General features: G+C 43.8%; 1 protein-coding gene across 3 annotated transcripts in view; it reads left to right on the top strand.

The window, feature by feature from the left end:
* ABCA4 (ATP binding cassette subfamily A member 4) overlaps positions 1 to 21,771 on the top strand; it is a 132,069-nt gene that overhangs the window by 88,930 nt on the left and 21,368 nt on the right. For all 3 annotated transcript variants that reach the window (XM_045036217.1, XM_019837464.3, XM_019837465.3), the window contains 12 exons: positions 96 to 343; positions 2,723 to 2,847; positions 3,330 to 3,428; positions 4,262 to 4,448; positions 8,439 to 8,533; positions 10,023 to 10,055; positions 11,488 to 11,593; positions 11,713 to 11,787; positions 12,019 to 12,188; positions 14,097 to 14,274; positions 18,158 to 18,273; positions 19,294 to 19,441. In XM_045036217.1, coding sequence (XP_044892152.1) covers positions 96 to 343; positions 2,723 to 2,847; positions 3,330 to 3,428; positions 4,262 to 4,448; positions 8,439 to 8,533; positions 10,023 to 10,055; positions 11,488 to 11,593; positions 11,713 to 11,787; positions 12,019 to 12,188; positions 14,097 to 14,274; positions 18,158 to 18,273; positions 19,294 to 19,441 — 1,580 coding nt within the window. The remainder of the gene's footprint in view (positions 1 to 95; positions 344 to 2,722; positions 2,848 to 3,329; positions 3,429 to 4,261; positions 4,449 to 8,438; positions 8,534 to 10,022; positions 10,056 to 11,487; positions 11,594 to 11,712; positions 11,788 to 12,018; positions 12,189 to 14,096; positions 14,275 to 18,157; positions 18,274 to 19,293; positions 19,442 to 21,771) is intronic.

Genomic DNA, 21,771 nt, shown 5'->3' with positions numbered 1-21,771 from the left:
GAAAATGAGTTCAGTGAGAAAAAAAACAAAATGGCATATGGGAGCCAGACCCTGTGAGTATTTTTCTAAATTACTAATTCAGTCTTTCAAATCAGGTGGCGCTCCACAGAAAAGAGAAAACGCCAGTCTCCGACACCCTATGGAGAAGGCCAGACAGATTCCCCTGGGCTCCAATGGCTGCTCTGCAGAGCCAGCTCCTCACCCAGACGACCACTCTTCTTCGAAGCCAGAGGAACGCAGCCGGTTCAACACAGGAGCACAGCTCATCATCCAACATATGCAGGCATTGCTGGTCAAGCGATTCCACCACACTGCTCGCAGCCACAAGGACTTCCTGGCCCAGGTACTACTTTGGGCCCTTGCCTGTGCTTGGTTGCCAGTGGCCAAGGCCTGCCTGCCCTCTGCCGGCCTTTCCATCCTCTCCTTGGCTTTCTCCTGCACAGGAGTTCAAACACAGCAATGAGCACCCTCTTTAGGTTCTATTGGCTTTCTTTGCTCCTTGCCAACCTTTATTTTGGTTCTTAGTAACATGAAGATCCTTTGTAAGCTTTTAACCTCACATAGCAGAGAAGATAAAATAATAGTGATTGTTTTTATTTTTGTTTTTAAGATTTTTGTTTTTAAGATTGTTTTTATTTTTACAGCGAAGGGTGAAGCCATATTTTCATTCATTTTTGCGTTGGCCCTACATATCAAGATCATTGGCCTCTTTTTTCTTTTTATTACTTTTTTATTAACTTTTAAATTTTAATTCCAGTGTTATTAACCTACAGTGTTCTATTTGGATCAGGTATATCATATAGAGATTCAGCAATTTTATATGTTACTCAGTGCTCATCATGACAAGTGCCCTCCTCAATCCCCGTCACCTGTTTCACCCACCTTCCACCACCTATCCCGCCTTTGGTAATCATCAGTTTGTTATCTGTAGTTAAGAGTCTGTTTCTTGGTTTGTCTCTCTTTTTTTACCCCTGTGCTCGTTAATTTTGCCTCTTTAATTCCACATATGAGTGAAATCATATGGTATTTGTCTTTCTCAGCCTGACTGATTTTACTTAGCATAATACTCTCTAGCTCCATCCATGTCATTGCAAATGGCAAGATTTCATTGTTTCTTATGGCTGAGTAATAATGCGTTGTCTACATATACCACATCTTCTTTATCCGTTCATGTAACGATGGATACTTGAGCCGCTTCCATTGTTTGGCTATTGTAAATAATGCTGCAATACACATAGGGGTGCATGGATCCTTTGAATTAGTGTTTTTGTATGTTTTGGATAAATACTCAGTAGTGTGATTACTGGATCATAAGGTAGTTCTATTTTTAACTTTTGAGGAACCTCCATACTGTTTTTCACAGTGGCTGCACCAGTTTGCATTTCCACCAGCAGTGCATAAGGATTCCTTTTTCTCCACATCCTCGCCAACACTTTTGTTTCTTGTGTTTTTTGATTATAGTCATTCTGACTATATGACTGGTATGGGTGGTATCTCGTTGTAGTTTTGATTTGCATTTCCCTGATGATGAGTGATGTTGAGCATCTTTTCATGTGTCTGTTGGCCATCTGGATGTCTTCCTTGGAGAAATGTCTGTTCATGTCTTCTGCCCATTTTTTAATTGGATTATTTGGTTTTTGTGTGTTGAGTTATATCAATTCTTTATAAATTTTGAATGCCAGCCCTTTATAGGATCTGTCCTTTGCAAATATCTTCTCCCATTCCATAGGTTACCTTTTAGTTTTGTTGATTGTTTCCTTTGCTGTGCAGAAGCTTTTTATTCTGATGTAGTTTCAACAGTTTATTTTTGTTTTTATCTCCTGTGCCTCAGGAGACATATCTAGAAAAACGTTGCTATTTCTGATGTCAGAGAAATTAGTGCCTGTGCTCTCTTCTAGGATTTTTATGGTTTTGGGTATCACATTTAGGTCTCTTCTCCATTTTGAGCTTATTTTTGTGTATGGTATAAGAAAGTGGTCCAGTTTTCCCAACACCATTTGTTGAAGAGACTGTCTTTCTTCCATTGCTTCTTCTTTCATTCTTTGTCAAAGATTAATTGACCATATAATTGTGGGTTTATTTCTGTGTTTTCTTTTGTGTTCCATTGATCTATGTGTCTGTTTTTGTGCTGGTACCATATCGTTTCGATTACTACAGCTTTGTGATATAACTTGCAGTCTGGAATTGTGATGCCTCTAGTTCTGTTTTTCTTTTTCAAAATATCTTTGGCCACTCAGGGTTTTTTGTGGTTCCCTGCAGATTTTTGGATTGTTTGTTCTAGTTCTGTGGAAAATGCTGTTGGTATTTTGATAGGGATTGCATTCAATCTATAGATTGGGCACTCTTTTTTTTCTTTTTATTGGTTATTCAGATATGGAAACTCTGGTTCACCTCTGGTTGAACATTGGCCTGCTTCAGTGCTCAGGATTGGCCTACTTCAGCCATTCTTCAGTAGCTACCAGAACATTCTGCTTACTGCTACACAGCTTGCCTTTGCACATCTTCCCTTGTAATGTTCCCCAGAAGCCTGACCTTCTTTGCCAGGGGCCTACTTATGAGGCTATGGGATGTTTAGAACAATGAGTGTGTGTGTGTGTGTGTGTGTGTGTGTGTGTGTGTCTGTGTGTCTGTGTGTGTCTGTGTGTGTGTGTGTCTGTGTGTTGGTGTGGGAGTGTGTCTTTAACATACCACAGCCCACATTGCCATGTTTATTTTCTAACAGACTGTGCTCCCGGCCACTTTTGTGTTTTTGGCTCTGATGCTTTCCATCATCGTCCCTCCCTTTGGTGAATATCCTGCTTTGATCCTTCACCCCTGGATGTATGGGCAGCAGTACACTTTCTTCAGGTGCATAGTCTCTCTCATCCCTAAAGGTCATCATTCGCTCCCATGGGTTGTGGGGCTCCCAGGTCAGACTGCGTGGTGGACCTTCACCTTTTGACTCCCTGGGACAGCAGCTAATGTGGTAGGGGTCCTTGGACTGCCCTCCAAAAGGAAGTTAGTGTACCTGTCACTTGGAAATGGTGATTCCAAGTGGACAATCAGGACTGCCAAGAGTAAGGAAAGAGAAAGTAAAGGTTGGGTGAGTGGGTTGAACTCCACCTTTTTGAGGCACAGACATGATATGGCATCAGATCACTGGGCATGTTTGAGTAGCACACTCCCTTCTCGGAAGACCTATGACCACTCCTAGGCAGCATTCTGTGGCTTGTGTATGTGCCCGGTATGTAGCAGCCATTCAATAAACACTTGTCAAGTTGCATGTTGGCTGCTTTGTCCCTGTGTCCCAGTCACGTGTCTGTCAGCTCAGCCCCTGTCACTCTGTCTAGTTTGGACCAGCCAGGCAGTGAGCAGCTTGCAGCACTTGCAGACGTCCTCCTGAACAAGCCGGGCTTTGGCAACCGCTGCCTGAAGGAAGAGTGGCTTCCGTAAGTCTTTGCACACCCCCGTCCTACCATCACCAGCTGCCCCTCCCGGGGTGGGGGACCCTGATGGTGGGGTTCTGGGATGGCAGGTTGAGAGAGGCTCCACCTGAGTGCAGCTCTCTATTACATGGGTGCTTCCATATCCCTCACTGTCCCCCAGCCTCTCTTTCGACACCCATGTGCAAGGGTGTCACCACTTCTTAGGAAGCCCCTGCATCACCGGCAGCTCTGTATTTCTATAATTCTCAATATAGAAAGTTCCATACTGAACTGACGTAAGCTTCCCACTTATTTGAAAGGAATCTGAACAGAGAAAGGAAGGAGGTGGGGGATGTGCTGTTGTTTAATTGGACCAAGAGTGGCATTAATTACATAAATGGCTAACTTTCAATTATTGCTGTAAGTTTAGAGAAGGGAGTTATAGAAAGCAGTTGAAACTCACCAAAAATCCAACAATTTAAATATAATTGTAACTGCTCTCGTTCAGTATTTTTCAGATATAGATAAGGGCCAAAATAGACTAATTTCAAACTCTTCTTTTATTTGTCCTGTTTCTCAACAGCTAGAGGTGGCAGAAGGAAGAAAGCAGATAAAACAGTCCACAAAGTAGATAATTATTGCCCAGCCCCACACCTAGTCAATCAACAAAATTTTAGTCTTGATTTTTTTTTTTTTTGAGCAGAAACTAACCTCCCAAGAATAGAAGAAAAAATGCATGCATGGGTCTGAGGAGAAAGAGGAAAGGCTAAGGAGAGGGTTGGGCATTATCTCTCATTTTTAGGGATTTTTTTTATCAGCTGGAGCTGCTTGTGAAATATTTTTTTGCCTTCCATGAGGGAGTACCCCTGTGGCAATTCAACCCCCTGGAAGACTCCGTCTGTGTCCCCAAACATCACCCACCTGTTCCAGAAGCAGAAATGGACACCAGACGACCCCTCGCCTTCCTGCAGGTGCAGCACCAGAGAGAAGCTCACCATGCTCCCTGAGTGCCCAGAGGGCGCAGGGGGGCTCCCACCCCCTCAGGTACCTTGACCCTCCATGGGAAACCAGGGGCCCCGAATCTGCCTATGACAGCAGGGATTAGGGAAAGTAATACACTGTGCCTCCTGAGTTTCTAGCCAACTAACATTTCAAACTGACAGCTGAGTGAAGAGCCAGGTGAGTCCTGGGGTCCTCTCAGAAAGGTGCCAAAAGGCTCTATCACACCCAATTAGAGAAGTATCCAATAGCTTCATTTTCCACCAAGCACTGCCTCTTCATTCTAGTCAAAAAAAACTTTAAACATTGAAAAAAATATACAAGTCATGTATGCTCGTTACAAAAAGATTAGAAAATACCATTAAGTCAGAAGAAAAAAATAATTGGAGATAGCCAATAACCTTTGCTTTTTATCCATCCAAACAGGATTATATTCAAAATGCTGTCTCAAAACCTGCCATTTTCACTTAAAACATATGTTCATGTCAATAAGTATCCATTTACATCATTGTTTTTCATGCCTGCATACTATCCCTCTGTTTCGATTTATTTTAATTTATTTAACCTCTCGTTGAACATGTGAGTTTTCAGTTTTTTCCATTATAAGCAGTGTCATAGTGTCTATTCAAATGCATATGTATTTTCACTCTTGTTAACAACCTAATTAAGAAGTTTGCCATGTGCCACGTAACTAACATGCATACACATGCATGCATATGCACACACAGACACACACAGCCACCTACGCTTTTCTCTGAGCAGCATCCTCTCTTGGGAGTTCTGAATCCCTTAATGTATCACAGTGGGTCTTTCCCAGGGGTTTTAGAGACAGTGAAAGGGGCCAGAGGAGTCTCACCCTGTGTTTAGTTGCTAATAAGCCCCACAGCTGACTTGCACAGAATTGGGCCTTGCGTGGCCCTCTCTAATGATTTACCAGTGACTGATGATTCCCCGACAATCATAGTGTAACACAGTGGGACGAGCACTGGTGTTGGCATCAGAGAGCCCTGGGTTGGTTACTTGGCCTTTCTGAGCCTTAATTTCCTCACTTATAAATTAAAGGTAGCTACCTATTTGATAGCATTATGTTGAGAACTCAATGAAATAATGTAACTAAAGAAACTGTAAACTCAATTGATGACAACCTCAAGCTAACAGTGAGTAAAATAAGAGGCAGTTTGTTTCTCTCTCATGCGAAAGTTTCTGCAGGCAGTCCATGACCTTGTGTTTTGTTGCTCCTCTATGGTAAACATGCCTCAGCCTCACTGCCCAAGATGGCAGAATCTACTTCTCTGGCAGCAGAATAGAAGAAGGGATGAAGAAGAGAGGACAGTGTGCAAATACACCATCTTTTAAGAAAGATTTCCAGAAGCTACCACACTGCACTTTCTCTTGTACATGATTAACCACAACTGAACATCAAGGCAGACTAGGAACTATAGTCTTTATTCTGGGTGGCCTTGTACCCAAGATAAAAGTATGTTACTATGGCCTACAGCAGAAAGTTAGAGCACATAATGGGGGACAACTGAATTTTACCATAGCGTCAGTCACAGTTGCTGGCCTATAAATGATTCTGTGTTTGTGAGCATCCTCCTTTCTCTTTTTTTATGCTAAAAGCGTATGGCTTTATACTTCTCAAGCAATATGTTTTCCCTTTGAATCACAACTCAGCCACTGTAGCATCATAGAGATTCCATAGTAGGGAATCAGGGAACTTGCCCCAATTCTCTGTACCCCAAGAGAAAGCTTTGCTTCTGTTGGGATTACTGAGGGGCCCTGTGACCATGTCCACTCAGGTATATCCAGCATCAGGACACTGAGGGTGAGACACTGGATGTCAAGTCCTTGGCTGGGAAGACAGGGAAAGAAGGCTAAGCATAGCTGCGTGAGGTTTCATTTCATCTGTGAATCCTACCTTCAAGCTGCCCGCCTAGCTTAGGAACTTTTTTTCAGTAGTTAGTCCTTGGTCCCTGGGCGGGGTGGGATTTAACAGACCACCATAGCCGAGTCTTGGGAAAAGAAGAGCCAGTTCCTGTGATTTTTTTTTTTTTTTTGGTCACTTCTGCATTTCCTCACTATCATTAATGCTTCTCTTGGAAACAAAATTGAATCTCTGGCATCTGCACAGGAGGTGCCCTGTGTGTGTGTGCGTGTGTGTGTGTGTCACATACTCATACCCACTCACCCTGTTCAGTCAGACACACTCTCCTATTCAGCCTGAAATAAGGCCAAAGGGTATGGGCTTCACTCAGAGGTAGTAAATTGTACACATCAGGAGAACGGGGATGGTGATGCAGTCTTCTCTAGGGTCCCTTGCTGCCCTAACATTCTTTGAATGGTGGTAGGCCCTGAGGTGGAAGTGCTCCATCCCTAACTTCTAGAATGCACAGAGATCAAGTTGTAGGAGTATTTTATTTGACAGAATTAAAAAAAAAATTTCTCACAAATTACCAGGCACCAGCAATTGTTCCAGCCTAGATTCTACCAGGGTAGCTTGGTCCCTTGGGTACCATTCTCAGCTTGGTGAGAATACAGGGTGATAGAGTGAAAATAGCTGGGCTGTGGAGACAGACAGCTAGAGATTGAAATCCTAGACCAATCACCTACAAGTTCTGTAACCTGGTGCAAGTTAGCTGAACTTTCTGGACCTCAATTTCTCTGGCTGTAAATTAAAGCAACAGTTCCTCTTTCGTAAGAGTATAAGGATGAAGGGAGACAACATATATGGGGGATTTAATACAATGTCTGGCTCACAGTAAGCGGTCAGTAGATGGTAGTTCTCCTAGCCTTTGAGGAACCAAGTGAAGAAAATGAATTAAAAGGAGTAAAATGGGAATGGGGAAGGGTGACAGAAAGTATATAAAAATATAAGGAATGGTATGTGATGGTATATGTGATGTGTTTTTAATGCCACCAAAAATCCCCTCAGCTACATCTGGGTGATGCCCCTGACACCCCAGGCTCCTGATTGACCAGAAACTGAACAGTGTAGACCCAAATTTAAAGTAGTATTGCCACCTGGTGGCCAAACTCATGGGCTTTTTGAATCCTCTAAAGTCGAAATAAGCTTCCAGTTCTAGATATATTTTGAAGTGTATTATTACAATCTGTAAATTATAAGGCACTGCTTGACTTCTTTCATTCATGTCACAAATTTATTGTTTAAGCTACATTCCAGCTACTGTTCTGAGTGCTGGGGACACCACAGAGAAAGTCCCTGCTCTCACAGAATTCATGTCCTATGGGGAGGTAACAGAGAAACAAGCAGATCAACTGGAGAGAAAATTTCAGGCAGAGATTGCAGATGTGAAGATAATACAGCAGTAGGTTATGATCGAGAATGACTAGAAATATAAAATACTTCTCTGAGGAGAAAAATGTAGGTTGATACTTGAATGAGGAAGAGCTAGCCGTGTGAGGTTGTCCGGGCAGAGCAAAGAAGGCAGAAGGCACTGCCAAGTGCAAAGCAACCTCAGGAATGAGTGTGCACTGGAGATGCAGGGAAGATACGTGGGGAGGGTGAGGAGTAAGGAGAGTGGCGGCAGAGGGCGTCAGAGAGCAGGGCAGGGCCAGATCATGAGGCCGTGGCAGCCGTGGTGATGATCCTCAGAGGATCCCAGGGGTTATTTGAGTATGGAAAGCATGGAGTGGGGTATTCTGATTTATATTTTTAGAGCTCGGTCTGGCTTCTAGGGAGAAAATGGATTTTGGAAGTCCAGGGTTGAATGAGGGATACCAGTCTGGAAGTCTGTGTCGAGGTCCAGGTGAGATCTGAGTGGAGGCTTGGACTAGGGTGGCAGTCTGGAACCGGAGGAATGAGGATATTTGTTTTGAAGTTGGCTCTATCCTACCTTGAAAATGGATTGGAGAAAAGAGAGGGGCCAAAGATGACTCCCACTTTTTAGTGTGGGAATTAGGCACATGCCAGTGCTTTAGTTAGTATTTTCCCAGCAGCTGAGTCCATAAATAATTTTTGGAGAAGAACAAGCATCAGATTCCAAGGTGATTAACACAGATGTCTCATTGCCTTAGAGAATACAGCACAGCTCTGAAATTCTACAAGATCTTACAAACAGGAACATCTCTGACTTCTTGGTAAAAACATATCCTGCTCTTATACGAAGCAGGTAAGAAGAGATTCTTTCATACTTTTAATCCTGGGTTTCTGTAGAAAATATTAACTAGAGAAAGAAGATAGTTTGTTCTCACAATGTATCAACTATCAGGGCAGTGGAAAATTTTCTTTTCCCTGATTTGAGGGCCTCATCCAACCAAAAAAAACAATTGAGGCATATACAAGTAAAATGTAATTTAAGATTAATTTTGTTTTTTTTTTTTTGTTTTATTTAAGCCAACCCGTCTTAAAGTTTAACCCATGCAGCATTAAAAGTAACATAAGAAAGCATAGAGTTTATCCAGTAATGCAGCCTCATGTTTTAACTGGTTAAGAAACAGAGACCACATTTAGAGGGAGAGTAAAGGAGAAAAGGTAGAAGAAAAGGAGAGAAGCAAGAGGGAAAGTAAGAAGCAAAGAAGAGAAAGGAAAAAATCAGACCAACATAGGAAAAAGGCAGTGGGATGGCAGTGTGTGAGTGAGCCCACAGGCCAGGTTGGCCAGGTTAACTGCACATTGCTGTAAATTATCACCTCCATTGCCTTAGTATGCCAGTGAGCTCTTCCGTAAGTGCTCGCTTCTCTCAACTCTGCAGCTGTTCTTATCAGGCTCCACCCCGGGGTGAGTGGTTTCAGCAGCCCCTATCAGAGATCCACAACAGCATGCTCTAAAAAAGAGGGTCAAAGGAAACCCTAATCCAGTCCCCATGTGCTCTGAGGCCTTAAAACATACTAATTTTAGTAGTGCATTCAGTTGCTTCCTCTATCAAACTCTGAACAAGGTATAAATGGACTCAGAACACAATGCTGGTGGTGAGAGCCGCTGCTGAGAGGGCAGTGCCAAGCCAGCAGTTAGCAAAATGAAAAATGCCATCCAAGCACAAAAATTAAGAGCAGAGTGCATAGAATTTATTCAATACCATAATAAACAGCAACCACCCAAACTTTGTTCTCAGCAACAAATTTTTGCAATATGGAATTTGGGATTTTGTGCTTGATGACCGTGATAGTTTCTGGGCCTAAACTATGAGGTCTAGAATTGGCATCTGCTCATTTCTTGTCTTATAATTTTACCCCTGATTGGCTGGAATTCAGTCCTTAACTTTGGGCTTAGACTAAGTCAGAACTTTTCCCAAGTGTGCAGGTAATTATTGGAGTCTTATTTATGCAGGATGGAAGATGGGAGGGCTGCAGTCTTCACTCTGAACTGGTATAGTGGTCCATATTTTCTGGGTCCAGATGGTCTGACAAATGACCTGACCACAGGGCCACCCAGAGGGCCCAGCATGCGGGATGTGACTTAGCCAATGGTGGAGTATGGTCCTTCCTCTGCATGTGTATTTGGGTTCAGCCCTTGGGCCTGGAGGCTTCCACACTGTTTGGATATCAGGAAATGCAAAACTGCCCTGGAGGACTGAGCTGCCCCAATGAGTGTTTAGGAAGGAAAGTTAACACTACTGCCTTACTTATGGTATTCATCGTATGATTTGTTTTGGCTTTCAGCTTAAAGAGCAAATTCTGGGTCAATGAACAGAGGTAAGAAACTATTTTTGTAAGAAATTAAAATCTCATATCCCTCTAAAATAATTGCACATAAAAAAAAGCCACACCTCAAAGCCATGTGGGCTGCTCTGTATGTACTCAGGAATTCACAAGACACGTCCTGAAGGATATGTAGCTCTGACAGAACGTGCTCAGCAGTTGATCTCGGAGGATCTCTATGGGAGGTGGTATTTCCTGAGGAGGAGTTCCAGAGCATTCTCACTTGGAGAGGGTTCTAAAACTTCACAAGGATAACAGTGTAGAAGGCTGCAGTGAGAGGACTCATAACCTAAGCGCTGCCACTCTGGCACATCCCTTTCGAGCCTCAGGGAGTCTGGCCCAGGCCCAGACTCACCCTGTTCCTGGGACATTCTGGAGGCTCAAATGGTTTCAGAGGTTTGGAGGATCATCCAGGGATATTCTAAGAATGAGCTGTCCTCCCGGGGTCCCTCAGGAATAGGACCTCTACAATGAGAGCAGAGCTGATGTTGACTTGATTTCCTGGGTAGAGTCTGGACCACGAAAGGGAAATCCCCCTAGAGGGAAGTGTGGGGCCTCAGTTGAAGCAGAAATATTGGGGGGGGGGGTGCAGTTTAAATCCCTGAGAAATAAAGTTCCCCTCTTCTGCCTTGCCTAAGCAGCACATTAATTTTATCCTGTCTGGGAGTTTGGCTTTTATCCTGCCACTGAAGGGCTTTAAACCAGAGAGCGACAGGCTCAGATCAGTGTTTGAGGATGATCACTTTAGATTTCCAAGCACTGTGGAAGATCGGTTAGAGCAGGAGAGCCAATGCTAGGACCCCAATTATGGGGCTAAAGGCAGAGAGGATGGTGAGGGGCTGCCAGAGGCAGGCTGGGGTTGAGAGGCACAGACAGAGAGGCCCAGCGGGACTGATGCTGACCAGATGAAGGTGAGCCCACTGCTGCCAGAAGTGCCTGCAAAGCACAGAAGTGGACCCATAAAGGAATCATTGGTTGGAGTGTAAGGAGAGTCAGGGAAGACTTCAAAGAGAAGATGACGTATAACAGATGAGTTGGAGTTGGCCAGTTGCTCAAAAGAGGGAAAGGTACTCCCAGGAAGCTAGCAGCCCCACAGAGGCAGAGACACTAAGGCAGCCTGGACCATCAGGTGCTCTGGAAGTGATTTGATGTGGCTGGAATATGCCACTTGAGGGAAGGCATGAGGAGGGGCTAAGTTGGAGAGGTAGGCAGAGACCAAGCTCAGTAAAGATTAGGATTTATCCCGGAGGCAACATGGAAGTGTTAATAGTAGGTTTGTAAAGTGGAGCCATGTTGTTCCCTGGTCCAGAAAATCCCCCTCAAAGTACACATTTCCCTTCAGAACCTGAGAGAGTTACTGACAAGTAGGAAGCAGCACAAGCACAGTTCATGGCACTGACTAGAGGACTTCTTGTTCCCTTGTCAGGTACGGAGGAATTTCCATCGGAGGAAAGCTCCCGGTTCTTCCCATCACTGGGGAAGCGCTCGTTGGATTTTTAAGCCACCTTGGCCAGATAATGAATGTGAGCGGGGTATGTAAACAGACTGAAGATTTGAATAGAACTTTTGACGTGCTGGTTATCATGAAACAAATGATCATGAGGGCTAAGCAGGGAAGAAACCCTTGTGCTTGTTCATTATGGTTTTCTAGGGCCCCATCACCAGAGAGGCCTCTAAAGAAATGCCTGCTTTCCTGAAACACCTAGAAACTGAAGACAACATTAAGGTATCGGCCCTATATAATCTGCCCTAGAGCTAAAAATTCGCATAAACTAGTTATTTTAGTTTTGTTTTCCCAGCTTAATTAAATTCCATCCCTTCTCCTGTTGAAATCTAGCATGGAATGTCTTCCAGCTGCCAAACCCTTCTTCCTCCTTACATTCTTTTTCCTGCAGCTCATTTTTTCTCTAAACAGCTGTAGCACCACCTAACAAAGCCTATTATCTCTGTCCCATAGGTATGGTTTAACAACAAAGGTTGGCATGCCCTGGTGAGCTTTCTCAACGTGGCTCATAACGCCATCTTACGGGCCAGCCTGCACAAGGACAAGAACCCTGAGGAGTATGGCATCACCGTCATAAGCCAGCCCCTGAACCTGACCAAGGAGCAGCTCTCAGAGATCACAGTGTAAGCCACCATGCCCCCCAACCTCACAGCTTGCTTGTCACCCTCTCCATTCTTTGGACACCCCAAGAGGATTCTCACTAACATGAGCTGCTGGGCTGGATGGCAAGGTTGTTAAATCAGGCACACATGAACATGAGACTTTCAAACGCCTTGTGTACCAAACTGTTTGGCCATTCTTTCTCTTAGTGTTTATTTGGAAAGTAAGCATGTATATAGTTCTCTTCCCTTTCAGGTCTTGATAACAAGTTGCTCCTGGAGCTTACACAAATATTCTCCTTTCCAGTATGCAAAGTGACTGCCAGGAACTGGGAAAGTTGAGTCAGTCTTTCATCTCCCCAGAAGTAATCATCTTAGATTCTGGTAATATCCCTCAGATGACCAGGTTTTCAAGATATCAATAGATCTTTGCCTTCCTCAAGCTTAGGTTCTTACTGCACATTTTCTGGCAGTAAAAAACAATAATCCTGTGCAATGTTGTAGTATATGTGCTCCATTTTTGGTGGGTATGCCTTTGTTAGTGCAGAATTCTTCTGGTAGGCTGTGAGGGTCCACGTTTTCCTATCCCAGTATATTGCCCTGAACACTGGGCCCTGAACATGTCAAATGTCATCAGCTAAAACTTGGGCCCTGGTCCCTTCTGGCCTTCCTCTGGATACCCTCTGAGGCCCTAAACTAAGGAAGAATAGTCTATCCTACACCAGTTCTCACTCAGTCCAAGTTTCTATGTCTTCTGCTAAGCCTCTTGAATCTGAAATAAGAAATAGGAATCTTCTGAGGTTATAAAAGTAGTATATGAAATAGCATATGTTCATTAAATAAAGTTTATAGAATAGGGTTTTTTTAATTTGTTTAATGTTTTCATTTAGTTTTGAGACAGAGAGAGACAGAGCATGAGCAGGGGAGGGGCAGAGAGAGAGGAAGACACAGAATCCGAAACAGGCTCCAGGCCCTGAGCTGTGAGCACAGAGCCCGATGCAGGGCTCGAACTCACAGACCGTGAGATCATGACCTGAGCCGAAGTCAGATGCTTAACCGACTGAGCCACCCAGGCGCCCCTAGAATTTTATTTTTTATTTATTTTTTTATATGTCAGTTTATAGAATAGGGTTTTAAAAACTTACTTGCTGTAACCCTACACAGTTTTTGCCTCTAAACATTTTTGTGTGTTTTCTTCCAGTTATTTATTCTGTTTTTACTATATGTATGGATCATGTTCTTTGTAGTTTTATCAGGGCAGCACAAAAAGCACTCCTTTCTCTGTGAGGGCACTGCCCCACACCAGGGTCATAGTTTGTATGTGAAGCTCAGGCTGGACTTCAGCCCACACCTGCCCCCTTAGCCACATGCTTTCTCTTCAATCCAGGGAAGGGTGAATAGAGCCAAGCTTCTGTGTAACTGGCCTGTACTCTTTTCACTTAAATTTACATTATGAACATTTCTCCATGTTGTGATATGTTTCTTGAAAACGTGACTTAACAAGATTTCACACACCCTATTGCTCTACATAGAAAATTCAAGTTATCTATTGACAAATTATGAGAACTAATGAGAACATTATAGTATATGAGATTAATATAAGAATCCATTTCTATATACCACCTACAGATAATTAGAAAACATAATAAAATTTGTTTAGATTATCATATTAACATGGAAAATATTCAATGTTCACATTAATATTAGTATTCAGTTGTAACGTGGAACAGGAAGCCACAGATACCCATTTAACCTTGACCCAGTTTGAGTAGCACAATTGAGTGAAGTGACAAGCTTCCAGCCACTGAAGGGGATTCTGGAGGCTGCTACCTGGAGATGGGTGAGGACTTCCCAGAGTCTAACTTTGTCTTTCTCCTGCATTTGCTCCTCCTTCTTTACCTCTGTCTCCCCTTGTCTCTCGTCCTGCTGCAGGCTGACTACTTCGGTAGATGCTGTGGTTGCCATCTGTGTGATTTTCGCCATGTCCTTCATCCCAGCCAGCTTTGTCCTTTATTTGATCCAGGAGAGGGTAAACAAAGCCAAGCACCTCCAGTTTATCAGTGGAGTGAGCCCCATAACCTACTGGCTGACCAACTTCCTCTGGGACATTGTAAGTGTCAGATCATGGCACCTCCCTTGCCTCCAAGGCCCAAGGTGGCAGGTGTTTGCTCTGACTGAGGGGACATGGCAGGGTGGGGCTCTCATACTGTCAGGGCTACAGGAGGTGCTGTGCCGAGGGCCTTGTGTGTTCGCGGTCTCTTTGAAAGGCACAGAATTAGAAGCCCCGAGCTGGGGAAGGATGTGGGGCTCAGCTTAACAACTGCTACGTGAGGGCACCAAGGGGCCTTCTGACCCACTGAATAATCATTGCACTGCAGGCATGAGGCTGGCCTTCTGGACATAATCTGGAGCTGAAGAGGTAATATCAAGAGGTCCTTCATCCTACATTCTCTTCTTACATCCTGACCTACCCCTAAAAGGGGGAGGATGGAACTTCCCTTGTGGTAGAATCACCAAATAAATATAGGACATCAGTTAATTTTAAATTTCAGATAAAACAATGATTTTAGTATGAGTATATCCCACTCACCCCCCCCAAATATTGCATAGGACAGACTTACACTAAAAAAAAAAGTATTGGTTGTTTATCTGAAATTCAAATTTAAATGAGCATCCTATATTTCTATTGGCTAAATCTGGCAACCCTACCCAGTGGCCTTACTTTGTTTCCCCCATTAAATCCAATTAGCCACCACTTTAGGGAACATAAAGAAAAAATTATTTATCAAGTCAACAGCAGACTACCACCTCTCTGACAACCAAGGTTGTTGGGAGCAGGAAGAAGTCAGGGTGGGTTAATTTATGACAGGCCACAGGATCAAAATAAATTGGTAGCAAAGGCTTAGTTATATTGTAGCAGGGATCATTATGATACCAGCTCGTGTTTTCTGGGGACTGTGGGTGGGTAACAAGATCCTTTATTTTATCCCAGTATTCTAAGACTAACGTGAGTCTCTACTTCATGTTATGATAAGATATATCATGGTGGAGGCCAACACAAACAACTTTTTTCACTGTGGTTTTTAATAATTATGATAAATACTAGGGTTTATAAAGACATGATTTCTTTTCTCTTACTCAGCTTCCTAAACACATTCATCACTTAACATTACAAAACCAGGAATCCATCAGTAGCAGCTAAGTTCTTTCCTCTCTGTCCTGTCTACCTGAGAAAACACTGAATGCATGGGGAGGAATCAGAACCTGCAAGCCTCACTTTGGATGAGAACATCACGTGTAGCCACCCACACTGGCCCTGTGCTTTAAACATGAAAGGAGCTAGGCTTGCCTGCATTGAAAAGCTATTCAAGTCCTGGTCTTTGCATTCTACTTTTTTTAAAGACAAGGATTATAAAATTTATACTTCAGGCTAACCCATGTGTTTGCCTATCTATAGAGATCTCTGAGCCAAAGGAGAAATTTGTGGCTGGAAGGATAGAGTGGGTATCTCGATGGGAGGTGATATTAGCAAAGTAGACATTTGGCAGGCCAATGAAGAGTTAGAAGATGGTGAATATGATGCTATCATGCTTCTGAGACTCTAGAATTTTAAGACTGGCCTGGAATCTGAACTGTAGGATCTACAGTGTTGGAGCTTAGCACCCTCACTAACCAGTGGCAAAAAGATAACATATGCCTGAGGGTCATTGTTGAATGAATGAGTGAATGAATGAATGAATGAATGAATGAATGAATAAACACTTATTGTTTATATCATTCACTCAGCACAGGATATTTTAAGTTATTTTTTTAATGTTTATTTTTGAGAGAGAGAGCACATGCGCGAGTGCAAGTCGGGGAGGGACAGAGAGAGCAAGCTCTGTCTGAAGCAAGCTCCAGGCTCTGAGCTGTCAGCACAGAGCCTGACACGCGGGGCTGGAATCCATGAATCGTGAGATCATGACCTGAGCTGAAGTTTGACACTTAACCGACTGAGCCACCCAGGCAGCCCTAAGTTATTTTTTATATGTCATCTGTTTTTCTTTCAATTTTGAAACAATCACAAAATTGTTATAAAAATAGTTCAACACTTTTTTTCTAAGCCATTTGAGGGTAACTTCCCAACAGGATGCTTTTCACACACACACACACATATACACCTCGTACCTCCAGTGTCTACCTCCTATAAATGAGGACACACCCAATACAGTCACAACATAACTGTCAACATCAGGACACTAGCACTGGTGGGTCACCTCCATCTTGTCCTCAGACCCCACTCAAATTTCATTAATTGCCCCAATAATGTCTTTTCTAGAAAAGAGTCTAGCTCTGAGTCACTGCATTTTGTTGTCCTCTCTCTTCACTCTCCTTCAATTTGGAATGGTTCTTCAGTCTTTTCTTGACACACACAACCTTGACCTTTTAAAGATCATAGGCCAGTTATTTTGTAAAATGTTCTTTGAGTTGGACCCAAGTTTTCTTATGATTAGATTCAGGTTATCGTGAATGGTGGTATCATTCAGTGGTATCATGAATGTACTCTGTTCTTCTCACTGCATCTGATCAGGTAGCTTCTGATTTCAGTTTGTTCTATTACTGATGATGGTCACTTTGGTCACAAGGTGTCTGCTGAGTTCCTCCATTTTATAATTGATAAGAGTTGGGGGAGAGGTACTTTGAAGCTATGTAAATATCCTATTTGTTATCAGACTTTCCATTTATTTGTGTATAGCCATGTGGATTAATGGTTCCTGTGTTAATTACAGTCAGATACCATTCTTATTTATTTTGATGCTCAGATTATCCCGTTTGGCCAGTGGGAGCCCCTTCAAGCCAACTTTTGTTTTCTCTCGACTTGTGTCTTCATCTTGCTTGAGCACCTCCATGCTCCCTGGCATAGTGAGATGTTCCAGGCTCATCGTGCACGTCCCTCAGCCCTGTCCTGGAATCAGCCATCTCCTTGTGGAACGCTGGTTCCTTCCTATGGAAAATAATCCTCAGAAACCAAGATCTCAGGGCTATATATTTTCTCTGCCACTGAGGTATCAGTGGCTTCAGGCCTTCTCAATGGAGAGAGATGTATGTATATACATAGATATACATGCATTTACATCTGTATTTCTCTGTCTACACACCAAACAATATGAGCTCACTAAAACCTCCATTTCCAATCCCAACACCATGGGTTCTCTGTGTTTCCATATTTGTGACTCTTCCTCAAGAGTGAGGAACTGGCTTCTGTTACCCCTGACTCATTTACCTGCCTGCACAATATACCTGTATGGACCAAGTCTCCCATCTCTGCCACCATCTTCTCCCTCATGTGGGCATCCCCCTCTAGTTGCTCCAGCTGCCCCCTGTGTGGAGGTCCTCCTCATTCTGCTCTGGCTCTGATAGCCCCAACCAGATCGACCCCTGTAAGGACATGCTCCAATACCCCACACCAGCCGGCCCTCTGTGGGATGCTCTCCTCACTCTTCGCAGGTTCTCATCCTGCTTGGGACTGCTGTGACACCTCCTGTAACCCCATTATGGGTGCCCACCTCTCCCTGTCCATCCTGATGGCTTTAGGACTGAATTGTGTAGGAAGGGAAGAAAAGGGATAAAGTGGTAAAATGGTATCATCTATTTGAAATTCATGAGGCCAAGACCTAAATATTTTAAGTTTTTTCTGAATCCAGAGACATGCTTAGAAAGTAGAATCAACAGGACTTTGTGACCAATTAGAAAGAGAAAATGAAAGATTAGGTGGAATTTGATAATTCATTCTTTCAAAAGATATAGGCTGAAAGTTTCCTGCACTGGGACGTGGAAGTGGGGAGGAATAGGAGGACAAAGGATGACTTAACATATGTTTGCTAAGAACTGTTCAGACAGAATCAGAATCCCAGACCATAATAAGTCCTGGGGGAGTCTGCCCCAACCCTCATTTTATAGAACTGAAAATAGAGATCTCTAGAAGTTAAGTGCCTTGTTCTCCTCTCTTCAAGATGAATTATAGTGTGAGCGCTGCTTTGGTGGTGGGCATCTTTATCGGGTTTCAGAAGAAAGCCTACACTTCTCCGGAAAATCTTCCTGCCCTTGTTGCACTGCTCATGCTGTACGGGTGAGTTGTTTGGTATTAGCTAATGCTGCCCAAAGGAAAGCCGGGGGAGGGAGATGCTCTTCTGACAAAAAAAACCAGAGTTTCTGGCAGCCATGTTAGCTTCCAGCACCCAATAGGGTGTGTGGCTACCGACAAGGAATTTGTCTGTCTTCTGTTTCTGACTTCACACATGGATGTGTTCCTGGGGCTCAAATGAATCTTCTTCCACACAAACTGTGGCCTGACCAGAGTCTGGGGATCTGTCACTCTCCCATGCCTCACCCAGCTCTGATTCTGATTCATCTGTGGCCAGCCTGTCCATCTCAGTGTTTCCAGCCGTACTGGCCAAGAGTTATTTGCACACAGAAGACTGCAGCTGAAAGGCTGTTCCTGAGTCAGGGCCAGAGGATGACACAAGGATTAAATCCCATAGAATCATACAGCAAAGCATGCAACTTTATAGCCAGGCCTACCTCTTACTGTATAACACTGTCCTGTAACCATGGACAAGTAATCTGGGCCTCAGTTTCCTCATCTATGAAATGGAGATAGTGATACCTGATCCTTCCTACGTGGGTCAGTAAAGTCCTGCCAGAGCAATGGTCTCTATTCCTCTCTCTTAGAAATAGAGAATTCAAGAACCAGCCTGACTGTGACATACCAACTCAAGTGAATTTTAATGATGAGCCTATTGGGATCTTAGCTCAGGTTTGGTGATCCAGACTAGAGTGGGAAACATTGTAGGTTAGAGACTGCCCCCTCTGCTTTGTAAAAGGCTTTGTAGTTTATAGGTACATTCACAGCCACCATCTCACTTGCTCCTCACCAAACCCCCATAGGTGGTCAGGGGAGGCATTATTATCTCCCTTCAAAGATAAGGAACAAAGACCAAGGGATGGAGTAGCTTTCTGGTCTTCCTGGGACTCCCGCCAGTTCAAACATGTCACCTCGTGTGAAGGGAATGTATTATATTTAGTGGTGGTACAGAAAATGGAATAGAGACTGGAGTTCTGTCCCACTGAGTTATGTCATTTCACACAGATGGGCAGTCATTCCCATGATGTACCCAGCATCCTTCCTGTTTGATATCCCCAGCACAGCCTATGTGGCCTTGTCTTGTGCTAATCTGTTCATCGGCATCAACAGCAGTGCCATCACCTTCATCTTAGAATTGTTTGAGAATAACCAGGTAAGCATAACTTTCATGGCTTTCTTGTTTGATTACTAAAATACTAGAGAGTATTTGATGGTCAGGTAGAGCCATGGGCAAGTACTGTGGCTGGAAAATCTTAGTGCATACATGACTGTTGCTTCCTCCTCTCCTCCCTCTCTCTTGCTCCCTCCCTCCATGCCTACCTCTGTGCCTGCCTCCCTCCTTCCTTTCATTTCCTTTCCGTTTCCTTCCTTCCTTCCTTCCTTCCTTCCTTCCTTCCTTCCTTCCTTCCTTCCTTCCTTCCTTTTTTTCTTTAAGCTCATTTAACTCTTTTATTTGTGTGCTCTGAGTGTCATGGTTTTCTGAGCTCATTCTGCAAGCTATAAATGACTTTTTGTGATCCTAAGCTTTTAGATTTTCTTATTCTTTCAGGGTTTCCTTGGTGACTTTTGGTGTTCAGTTTTCTACACACACACACACACACACACACACACACACACACACACACACACACGTAATACATTCATGTGATTTCAAAATTTAAAAGGAGCAAAAAGGCACATAGGAAGTCTCCTTCCTACCCCTGTTTCCCAGTCACTTAGGAGGCAAACTTGCATTTCAGTTTCTTGGTGTTCTGGCAACAAATAAGCAAATGTATATGTTTTCTTTCTCCCACTTTCTTATACAAATTGTAACAGAATAACATTTACTACATGAAACTTAATCCTGAAGATAGGGTTAGGAATTTATGGTGCTGATGATTCATTTTTATGAGTTATAAATTACAGTTGACCTGTCCACATTCCCCAGACTTCTCCTTGCCCAGAAAGAGCTGGCCAGACTAATCCCTAAAACAATGGCAGTGGCTCCAGGGCTGTTTCTGCTTGCACTCCCACTCCCAGCCTGGTGTGTCCGAGCCTGGCCTGTGGCTGGCCTGGAGCACTCTTAAGCACTGGTAGGCTCACCACATGCCTGTGTCCCCAGTGGCCTCTCTAGCCTGTCCCTCCCCTAGTAGGTCTTCGTAGTTCAGAGTGTAAGCACCAGCCAGCACATCTGCACTGCTGTTCTGTGGCCCCTGTCCCTACTCCTACCCCTAGGCCCTGCTGGGAGGACCTATGGCAAATCTGCACTAACCCCCCCTCCCCCCCATCCCATGGCCTCCTGAGTGAGGCTTTCCCAGACCTTGTCAGACTTTCTGCAGCCACTAAGCAAGAAATAAAACCCAAAATTTCCCATGACTGGTAAAAAAAAAAAAATGTAACATGTCAGACCCCAGAAGGGAGATGGATGAGAAAGAACACAGACCCTGCCAATGGCAGAGTCTTCTGGCAGACTGAAAATCCTCCTCTCCAGAATTGTTTGTCATGGGCTCACAGCCCACTAAGTCTTAAAAAATTGTGTTACTTCAGAATAATTAAAGAGTAAGCTCAAAGCAACTCAAAACATTCTCCCCCCTGAGGGTTACACTCGTTTAGCCAACATTTACTGATCATACTCCTTTCCCCTGCATAAAACCTGGTTGCTTTCATGTAAGCTATCAGATAGACAGATGCTGCAGAAATTCCCAGTATCCCTCAGCAGGCTCTCAGGTCCCAGTAGCTGCTGTCTCTACTGAGTCAAGAGGTATCGACCAGGTGAACACCATGTGATGGATGTGCTGATGGAAACAAGTGTGACCCGCTTATCCTGCCCTGCTGGAACTCCTGTTCCAGTCAAGAAATGACCTGTGCACCAAGCTAGGAACCAATATGAGCCACCGTACACGTCATCCCATAACACAGTGTGTGGTAGAACAGCAAAGGAACGAGACAGATAAAACACTACAGATCAGAGTGGGCCAAAAGAACGGGGCTACAGGGATCAGGAGAATCTGGGTAGAGGAAACACAATTGAGCCTGGCCTGGAATAAGCAGAATTTTATTAGCCCATGTCACAAACAATGAAGTACCTATTTTGAGCTAATCATTGATTAAGGTATTTAGAAAGTACACCAAAATAATTAGGACCTGGTTGTTCTCCGGGAACCACTGACTAGTGAGGACAGTAGGCAAGTAAAAAATAATTAGCCCTGGCTGGCAATGTTATAAGTACTAGAAGAGAGAAGTAGGTATGTTACACGGGAATCTGGAAATGCTTATGAGAGAAGGGGTTATTCAAGCTGGCTTTCTAAAGAAGAGCAGGAATCTGCCAAGAACAGAAGGGGAGAGAGCATTCTTTCCTGACAGCAATGATTAATAGAAGCTGGGGGTGCAAAGGCCTGGGGGCAAAAAAGCATCATGCTGGGAGCAGGGGAGGGGGGATATGGGGAGGAGAGTGAGAGAGAGGAGGTCATATGAGCAAAGGTGTGGAGACCAGGAAGAAGCCAG

The sequence above is a fragment of the Felis catus genome, chromosome C1 (genome assembly GCF_018350175.1).
Source record: "Felis catus isolate Fca126 chromosome C1, F.catus_Fca126_mat1.0, whole genome shotgun sequence".
In the NCBI taxonomy this organism is placed as follows: domain Eukaryota; kingdom Metazoa; phylum Chordata; class Mammalia; order Carnivora; family Felidae; genus Felis; species Felis catus.
This window is presented reverse-complemented; position numbering and strand designations above follow the sequence as displayed.